The following is a 10,399-nucleotide window of genomic DNA, read 5'->3' as shown; positions in this document are numbered from 1 at the left end:
CTTTATCTGCGTTTTATCTGACAACGAACGATGCTGGGGAAATTCACAAGGACTCGAATGCGGATGCGAATAGCCAAGGGAACGGCACGTGAGCCGATGCCGATAAGCAGACCAAAACAAACGAACTAATGAGCTGGAGCTCCATGAGATTTAATTAAAAATTACAAATATACAGATGGCTAATTAACACAAGATTGAAGAGCAACGCCTTAAAAATGGGAAACACGCACATTTCTACTATAATTTCCAAAATTAGAATGGGATTTATGATTTTATAGAACTGAAAATTCACATTACTAAATTTCTTTGAGAAATACTTCTATAGGAAAAGGAAAATTTGTAAAGATTTTCTTCACATAAACGACTCCACAGCAAATAAAAAAATGGACCAGAAAAAGGATGAAATCGAACAGCGTAAATCGGCGAAGAAATCGGTGATAGTCACCGAAGAGATACCCGATTTGAAAGATAAGAGAAATAAGGAAAAGAAACCTGAACTTCATTCTTATGCCCAGGAGATAATGGCTGATCTTGAATATCGTCAGCAGTTCAAGGTTGATACATTTTTTTAATCGATACCAATCTTAGCTAATCGGAATCTTTTTAGGTGACGGAGAATATTGATGGGGAAGAAATCGACCTGACACCCAATTATATACCAGATTTTCCATATGCCGACCAGTTTCTAACTTTCAATGTGCACCTAAAACATGAGATGACCAATATGCATTTAATGCACTCCAGAAGTAGTGCTACCCGATCTCGTACACGTCAGAGCATGCGAGGCGGAGTGGGGGGCAATAAGCAGTCCATTGATGAGCTCATCAGTGGAGTAAGGATTACAGCGTTTGGTAATTGTCTGTTATGTATCCGTTACTAAATTTTTGTACCCTGTGTTCACTAAAAATTGCCAAAAAAGGGTATAATGTGCTTGGCAACAGACAGAAGGGGGCGTGGCAGACCCCCCAAAATATATATGATCTGGATCAACAGACGAGTCGATTGAGCCATGTCCGTCTGTCTGTCTGTCTGTCTGTTAGAACGTGTCGATCTCATAAACAATAAAAGGGACTACTAGAGACTTCAAACTTGGTATGAAGGTTCCTGGATATCATACGCAGATCAAGTTTGTTTTGGACCACTATATTATATAGCTGCCATATGTCGAAAATGAAGTTTTAGTATGAAAAAGTTTTTTTCTTTAGACATCTTAATCAAACTGATAGAATATGCATAGGAGGTGGAATTATACATTCTGACCAAATTTGGTTCAAATCGGTCAACTATATCATATAGCTGCCATAGAGACTCTCAGTCGAAATTAAGTTTTAATAGAATAAGCACTTAACTTGTCTTTGTACAAATCGGTTGAATATATCATATAGCTCTCATAGGAGTAATCGGTTTTAAATCAACTTTTAGTGCAGAATGTTTGGGCACAGGGTATTCTACTGTCGAGCGTGCTCGGATCTATAACAGATAATTATCCAGTATTTTGTTCCTTGACTTTATCTCAATTCTTGTTCCTTTTCATCTTTCACTAGATCATGTATGAAACAATCATATTTAATCCGAATAAGTATGAGGAAAAGCCGGAGGAGCACTTGCCACAGTCTTTCAAGAAGTCCTATGTCAAGATCACACTGCGCAAATCGGAGTTTTTCAAGATCTTCAACCAGATCAGCACCACAGTGGCCAAGGGCACACCACAGGGGGATCAAGTCGAGGCAGATAATCGACAGTATGATTATCTAACGGTGGGCAAGGGTAAAGTTCGTCGTCGATCCGATAATGATGCCCAGACAACGATCGTGTTGACCAACAGTCGCGCCGTGAATACCATATATGTGGACTATGCCACAGTGGGATCATATGTATCCAACTTTGAGATGTACGATACCCTAGAGGGTGTAGAGCAGAAGAAGAGTCGGTACAGCACCATGCACAGTCTGTCGAAAGGTACTGCTGAAGAGGAAACTCAAATGGATGCGGCAGCTACCGCTTACTTTGAGGAGGAGGAGGCCAGGGAACGGGAGAAAGCCAAGAACATGGCACATCAGCTGTTTCGGAGTGAAACCTTCAAGACGGCTCTACTGTATGTGGGCCGTACACTCTCCAGCAACCTCTACAAGGCAGGGATGCAACGCTTCCGTAACTTCCGACAGGTCGATCGCTGTTCCACGGACGCTCAGTACAAGTACTCGTTGAAGGTGCTTTTCCGACTGATTCCAGTGCCCAGTAATGATGAGAGAAAAGCGATCAGCGACATTAGTTTCTGCACTAGTAACAGCGATATTTTGGCCATTTCCTATGGACTCTTCTCCTTCTCCTCACAGCATGTGCCCATGAGTGGAGACGTCTATGTGTGGAGCATTAAGAATCCTGGAGAACCGGAGCGTGCGTATTATTACAATATTCCAGTGACAGCAATTTGCTTCTCTCCCTATCTGCCCTCCCTTATCGCCATCGGGCTGTACGATGGCAGTGTTGAGGTGCGAGATGTGTCGTTTGTCAACACTCCCACCATTGCGGTCTCTCAGCGTAGCACCTCGCCGAGCTGTGCACCTGTTGTCGCCATTCGTTGGCTCAAACAGGTCACCGATAGTGATGCCAATGAGGTTGATCCTTTCCTTAGCCTGTCCCAGGATGGATCCGTTACACGTTTCGGCTTAACAAAGACTCCCTATTTGTTGGGATTCACTCAGATGACCTTGGAGCGCATAGAGGGGCATCCCGAGGGTATCAGAGTGCCGCTATCTCCCACCACAGTTATAGAGTCCAACAGGCATCCCCAGGGACTCTACATTACCACGCATCCAGTACACAAAGACATTTACTATATTCTCACCGATGAGGGTTGTATTCACAAGTGCTCTATTAACTATCAACATCAGTATTTGGAGGTACTCAAGTGCCATGATGGCGGTGTTAATGTCATGGAGTTTTCGCCCTGGTCCCCAAAACTATTCCTCACCTGTGGCAACGATTGGTAGATTTCTTTAGAGCCTCAGCTGCTGATTTACTGACTGATTTACTCCTCGATTCCTTAGGTACGTTCGCATTTGGATCGATGGCATTACACGTCCCCTCATCGAACTCCTGGATGATTTTCAACCCGTCCATTGGGCCAATTGGAGTCCTACTCACTCCACAGTTATAGTATCTATGAATCGGGAATCGGTTAGCATCTGGGATATACGACGCAACATTCTAAAGCCAATGGGAAAACACGAAATGGATTCTTCCTACAATACTGTTGCCCAGTAGAAAATATTATCTAAGTAGTGTCAATTAATTTTACTCAATTTAATTCTTTGCAGATTCTCTAATAGTGGCACCACTTTGGTGGTGGGCAATGAACGTGGCAATGCCTTGTTCCAGGCCCTTAATGATATGCCCTTTCCACCACATTTCCAATATGATGAACTGGAGAAGGCCATATACAAGTCCATGGGAAATGATCAGGAACTGTTCATCGAGCTCAAGAGCATCGGTTTCTTTGGCTATCCCAATAAGGTGTGCATGAAACCATAAAGAATTTGATTTAAAAATATTTTTTCAGACATTTAGTTTAAAGATAATAAATAAAGCAACTGTATCTTCTAAATTTGGAAGACAAAAATGAAAAATGAAAAGTAATGAGACAAAAAAACTCGTATGTATAGGGACCATAGGATACCCGTTACTTATTTTAATTTATTTAAAAGATTACTTAAATTTACTTTAAAGAAATTACTGCCTATTAAAAACTACTGCATACTTTAAAGTGATTTTATTGAAATAATAACTTTATTAATAAATTTGGTTAGCTATTACGCCCGTTGTACTTGTCCGATCTTGCTGCGGTTAAGTGAAATTATAGATTATATTGATAGATAACGTCAATTACCATAAAAACTGTATTATCTTGAAAACTGTGGGTGTGGTTGCTTTTCGAGGTTTTCGGGGGCGGCGGGCGCGTGTCAAAAATTTAAAACAAACTTGACCTGCGTGCGGTCTATAGAAATCTTAGTGCCAAATTAGGTATATTTATCTCTTATAAGCTCTTCGATCTAGGTGCTCACACGGACGGACGGACAGACAGACAGACGGACGGACACACATGCCTATATCGACTCGGCTGTTAATGCTGATCAAGAATATATATACTTTATGGGGTCGGAGATGCCTCTTTCATACATTCCAACGAACACAATATACCCTTTTATTTATTTTTTAAGTAACGGGTATAGATATTGAAAGGATTGTTGGAAAAACAACAGATCTCTAAGTCCGCTTAAAGAAAATAAACAGCAAAAATTCAAGAAGAAGTTCCTAAATAACAGTCGTAGGTCAGCATGGCTATTTGAAAGTTTTTTAAGGAAGGTAAAATGACGACAGAGAGCCAAAGAGGGGGATGTAGAGAGAATCGCCAGTTTAAACCCTGTTTTTAGGCTCAACAAGTAAAGAATCCACTCAAGTATAAGGAAGGCGACTTCCTTTAGACTGAACTTGAACCACAGAAAAATCCCAAGTTAAGATATGCGATTCAAAGGGTTCAATGACTTAGTCTAACCTCAGAAAGCTTCTGCAAATATCCGCTACTTATTTACGCCCATAAGCATGGGTTTATAACGGAATGGCAATTGGATCACTCGATGGTTGGGATCGGTTCCTCAGTGACAGCTCAAATTTCCGAATGCAAACAGGTAACACAATCCACGGCTGATTATTACTCGTATCTCTGCCCGAAAAGAACAGAAACGAAACGAAACCAAATCAAATAAGCGATTCGGCAAATATGAAGATGACCCTGCTCAAGGGTTCTGAGTTCTCTGTTCTCTGTTCTGAGTTCCCTTTTCTCCGATCTGTGTGTGGTTTAAATGTCAACCGTGCCGCCGATGGTGGTCAATCTTGAGGGTCTGTGTGGATTGGTCGGAGCAGCGGGTGTTAAATAACAAATAAACACTTGTGTACACATTAGCATACAAGATGAAAGAAGCCACAAAGAGAATTTATTAAACAGCCATAAAAACGCAAAGAAAGTGAGCCCTGATCAAACGGTTTCAGGTAATGTTAAAAGCCCAGATGAACGGCTTGTTACAGTTTAGGGCCAACTTAAGAAATAGAAATAAATGTCAAAATTTGTGGCTCATAAATAAAATGAAGAAGGTGCAGCTTAGGAAGGGAGGAGGGACCACATAAGACGGCTGTAAATTACACAGCACATTCCAGGCGAAAAGCAGACAAAAAGAGACCAAAAAAAAAAAGGGAAAAAAGAATAAACAAACGCCGCTGGATGTCATCATCAGTAGAAGCAAGCAAGAGAATCCTTGTCCAGGTCTCAGTTTAAGTCTCAACCTCAGCATCAACAGCATTAATTGTTGAGAAACAATCTCAGGCTTGTCGTGGTTGTCGCATTTAATGAACATTTAATTGTAGCCCACATGTGCGCCAAGCAATGCCCACAATGCCAAGAGAATAACCAGACAGAGAGACGGAGAGAGAGACTCCAAAGAAGAGAAGTGTAAGCAGGAGAAAAGAGACTGGGGGCGGGACACCGCAGACTGGAGGGGAGGCTGCAGACTTGAGGCAGTAGCACAAATTGAAAACAAAGTGTTATTGCCCAACGGTCGATGTTGAAAGATGCTCATCATCATCGTCATCGTCATTATCGTGTTTATCGCCAGAGATGACAAGGAAACAAACGAGCTTACAGTAGCTGATATGGCCATGACAATGTCAACCAGAACGAGAATGACGACGCAATGCCATTTTTACCAATAAAAGCTGCGATTCATCAGAATTGTTAAGATTCCCATCGCCAAGTATAGCTTGGAGCAGCCGGTGGAAAAACAGGTCTCCTCCTCCTTCTAAACGCCGTTGGGGAAAGGTGATGATGGTGATGCAAAAAGAAATAGAGCTCATAAAGAAAGCTCATAAGGCACTGCAAGGGCGTAGTCAGAGGGGGGAAGGCACTCTTAACCCCCAATTTGTAACTTCCTATAGAATTGAATTCAATGATCGAAGGTTGTTAAGTATGAATTTCAGCTGTGGCACTATTGATAGAAGCATATAAAATATAGAGAAATTTTTAATTTGTCAGACATATTGACAAACAAAAAGGTTGCCATGTACAAGAATATTGCTTGATTGCTTAAGACTTAGGTATTCCACTTGATATTTGGGACAAATATTATTTTTAAAATGCAAATTTGCTACTGACAGCAGCATAGGGAATTTAGAAAACAGTATATGTTAATTGTTTAAAACTTATTATTGAAATCTGAAATTAATTGTTAAGTAAATTAAATTGACAAGGTACTTTTTTGCCCAATAAATATAAGGTATCGACTAAAGATGTTAACAGAAATGAGTTAGTTTAATTTACGTTTATGTTTGGGCCTCCACTTAATTTTCTTGCCCATCATGATCATGATCAGATTTTTATGTAATTACATCGATTTCCATTATAATATTTTACCTAGTGTTGCGTTTATAGTTCTAGAACAATAATGCATCAAAGAGTGAATTGGTAAACATTATTTACTAAATATAAATATTATATTGTCTTGATTAAAATACACATTTCAAATATCAATTAAAACTGCTGTATTCATAAGCATTAAATGTAAGCGTTTATTTTCAATCATCTAGTCAATATAAAAATGAATTATATCAACAAAACTATGTATTAAAATACTTCACCTTCCCATTCATCTGGAGCAGTATTGCGCGGTTCGGGTTTGGGTGCAGAACAAGATATATTATGTGGACGATATGGAATACTCTCTGGATCATCAGAAGAATCGCTAAAATTAAAAATAATGTTCATCTATTAAAATTGTCAAAAATTACTGTGATCAAATCTTGAACTTACTCAATTTCGGAATAAGAGGTGTAGTCTCCATAAACAGTTGGAGGATTGCACAAAATGCAATGACAGTTGGACTCTATAAAGCACGTCTGACAAAAGACCCCTCTGCACTTCGGTGTCTCACATTTAACTGCTTCAGTACTGGAAAAACAACGTTTAAATTAAAATTAATTGTAAACTTTAGTCATATCTTACATATTTATATTTGCATGGCAAATAATGCAAGTTTTATACTTTCTGGCTCCAAAACAACCGCAGGATATCCTAAAAAAGACTTGACAATTATAGATAATACCGGAAGATTAAGAACTTACCAGTAAAGACACGCATGAAACCACTGAAAGCTCTGGAGACCCACATTTTCAGAGTCATAGACATTTATGGCCCTGGCTTTACGCCTCGACTCCAATATAAAAATCTCTATAAGGGGAAAACAAATAGTAATAAATATATGCAATGTTCTTAAACCAATTCTACCTCTTTCAAGCAGGAGACGTCCATGCAAATATTCTGCACGCTTCCTAGCATTACCGGGATAGAATTGGGACATGATCAGATGACGTGCACGAAGAAAATACGGTTCGGTGATCAATAAAATCCAGGCAAATAAACAGATCATCATAATCTCCCAATACCGCAGATACTTCGGTGGTCCCGGTAGAGGCAGACAATGTTGAATGTCCACAAATAAATTCTTAGAAAGAGGTTCAAAGGCTTTTACCAAACCTCGTAAAATATAACCAATCATTCCACCGCCTTCAACATGGATCTTTGTATACTGGGGAGCTACATAATAATAATAATACATATCAATACAATATATAGATAGGAGCTTAATAAAATGGAAGTCTCACTCACGTTGTAGCTCCGCTGTCTGATGTGAATGATACGACATAATGGCCAACATCCAGAATAGACTCAAGTCCACAAAGCAGATGATAAAAATTTGCAAGCTCGTGATGACCAGAAAAACCAAAGAGCTTTGTACGATTGCCACCTCAACTGGTAAATAACGACAGGAAAAAAGCTAAGAACCACAATTATCTATATAAAAATAATTACCCAATAGCTAAAACTCTTTATTTACCTTAACATATTTGTACCTTTCAGTGGGTCGCATGGGAAGAGCACTGTAACCCAACTTGGTATATTCCTGGTCATTGTAATCATAGAATTCCTTGGTCAAATAGATATTCCTAAAGTTCTCGCAGTCCAAATAATTTATGCGGAAGTATAAAGCTGCAAGAAAGATCATGATCATCACCACAAAGATCACAACTCCCAGCCAAATGTATGTCATCATAATATTTTTCATTTCCAAATCAAGCTGGTGGCCAATCTGTAGATCGATATCATTTATCGATTTATCGCCATCTTCAGCTGATTTCTGTTTATGATCGAAGGTAATGCTAACCTCAAAAATAGATCTGATCTTATCAAAGCTTTCCAAGGGACCTTAAAAAGAATAAGTTTAATAAAGATCAGAGAATCTAACTAATCGTTACGTGTAAACATCTGCTCGGCAATCTCCTGTTGCTGTTGCATATTAGGATCAAAGAAGCTCGCCAAATTCTTGAGATTTGAGCAGAACCAATCGAAACGCTGTTCAATATTACAGGTAGATTTGTTCCCTTCAAACTTGGCCTGACACTCCTGCACACTTATACTCCCCGCGCCCATGCAACGATCATAGGGTGTGCCCATTTGATTTTCAAAGAAATTCTGTTGATGCCTCAACCAATCGCCGCAGCTTTTGTAACTGGAATCTAAGAAGAGAAAGAATCACAGAAAGTAAAGCAGAGACTCACAAAATATTATAGAGAAGGCATAGTTTAAAATTTTTAAAAAAATTGGACTCCGAAGTGTATCAAAAGTCTAAAATAAGAACTTTCGACTTTAATTTGCAAGACAATTTTTGACTTTTATTTTATCGACATAAAAATGTTATGTATAATTTATAAGCGGGAATCGTGAATGAATAGAAATTTTTAATTCAAAAATATATCTGGCTAACAACAGTCAAAAAACATCACGAGCTAAGCCCATTTTTTTTTATTACCTTTGGGGCAAATTGCTTTATAGTTTTTTTGAATTTTAAAGTCAATAAATCGTAAACAAAATACAAAAAAAAAAAATCATAATATTCTTAAATCAAAAAATGATAGCTCACGTCTGAAAAAACTTAATACAAAAATCAGCATAAAATAATTTTTTTTTGTATAAGTTCTATTGGCTGCCGAAAGTTTCCAAAGTAAAAATTAAAAATACCCCAAATAGAACGCAACTTATCATGATCTTAGCCGAAAAAATTAATTTGGGGACTCAAGTAGTTTATTTTTTAAAAATCTTTATAGATTTTATACAAAATTGCCTATTTTGTTCTTGGTCGGTTTGTGCAAATTGTCAAAACTACAGCTCGTTTACCAACACTGATTTTGTCACGGGGTCATAAGTAGCTTCTCAAACATCTGCATAATCTACTCCCTAGGGGGCTAAAAGATGTAAATAGTGGGCCGCTGACAAAAAAAATTTTTTAAATCGCGCGGTTATTATAGGTTTTTTAATTTAAAAGTTAATTTTTATAATTTTGTTTTCTTATGCATAATAACAAAATATGAAATATTCGTTAATATCACAGAAATCGCAAACAACCGAAAATCAACGAAGTGATTGGTTTCGTTTTCTGTGTCACGTTTGATTTATTCGTTAGATTAATAAAAATAATATTATTTTCCAGGATACCCACAGGATACTCACACAACTCAACAATAGGGGATTCAAGACGCAGAAGCACTTTATCCACATGCTCCATTAATTTACGCACTTGGCTCAAGCAATTGTAGACGGATTGTTCCACGATATAGACGGGTTCCCACATGATCTGATGCATTGGTATCAAGGCATTATGCAACAGACCCTGTCCACAGGCAAGACTGCGGATCATGATCTCTATATTACGTATGATATTCATAACAGGTCCAGCGATTGCCAAATAAAAGGCCCACGCAATGAACAGCAAACGTCCCCGATATCCCGAAAGATGTAGCAACACTAGAGCCCCAATACATCTGAAAGGGAAGGGTTTATAAGATGTGGCACGTAGAAACTCCACTCACCTGGTCGTGTGACTGTAACAAAGCATGAGGATCAATAGCACTAAAAATACGATCAGAACCCACATCAGATTTAGATCTTTTCCAGCATTCTCATAATTCATAAAATACCAAAAAAGCACTAAGATTATGCCCGTAATATATCCCAAAATGATATAGATAATAATATGATCACTGAATTCGGTATTGTCCTCGTATTTATCATCGACTGGCTCCCTTGGATCTCCCTCTGGATAAACAGGAGGCTCGTCCTTAAACTTACTTGATTTCCTGGGCTTTCCATTGCCATCTGATAAACTGGAAATTCTACGCATTTCCTTAATATTATAATAGGTATTGGCATCTTGTGCAACATGTTCTCTATGCTGACGACGATGACTTTTTTTAGCTTTGCTCTTGCCACTTCCACGTTGTAACTCATCGGAATCGG

The 10,399-nt window shown here is 38.6% G+C and overlaps 2 protein-coding genes across 2 annotated transcripts; one reads left to right on the top strand and one right to left on the bottom strand.

Annotated features, from left to right (window-relative positions):
* Window positions 1-247: 247 nt before the first annotated feature.
* Window positions 248-3,589, top strand: LOC117789194 (WD repeat-containing protein 78). The gene is made up of 5 exons (XM_034628277.1): window positions 248-554; window positions 608-832; window positions 1,545-2,989; window positions 3,051-3,263; window positions 3,321-3,589. The coding sequence occupies exons 1-5, from the start codon at window positions 384-386 to the stop codon at window positions 3,532-3,534; spliced, it is 2,268 nt and encodes a 755-aa protein (XP_034484168.1). The 5' UTR covers window positions 248-383; the 3' UTR covers window positions 3,535-3,589.
* Window positions 3,590-6,624: 3,035 nt separating this feature from the next.
* LOC117789195 (DC-STAMP domain-containing protein 2-like) lies at window positions 6,625-8,595 on the bottom strand. Its single transcript, XM_034628278.1, has 8 exons — window positions 8,362-8,595; window positions 7,944-8,311; window positions 7,715-7,883; window positions 7,334-7,642; window positions 7,171-7,276; window positions 7,052-7,120; window positions 6,860-6,997; window positions 6,625-6,791 (listed from the first exon to the last, which is right to left on the bottom strand). The coding sequence occupies exons 1-8, from the start codon at window positions 8,558-8,560 to the stop codon at window positions 6,674-6,676; spliced, it is 1,476 nt and encodes a 491-aa protein (XP_034484169.1). The 5' UTR covers window positions 8,561-8,595; the 3' UTR covers window positions 6,625-6,673.
* Between the last annotated feature and the right edge of the window lie 1,804 nt (window positions 8,596-10,399).

Source organism: Drosophila innubila (genome assembly GCF_004354385.1).
Source record: "Drosophila innubila isolate TH190305 chromosome 3L unlocalized genomic scaffold, UK_Dinn_1.0 0_D_3L, whole genome shotgun sequence".
Classification (NCBI taxonomy): Eukaryota; Metazoa; Arthropoda; class Insecta; order Diptera; family Drosophilidae; genus Drosophila; species Drosophila innubila.
The sequence above is the reverse complement of the archived record's forward strand: the minus strand, read 5'-3'. Positions and strand labels throughout refer to the sequence as shown.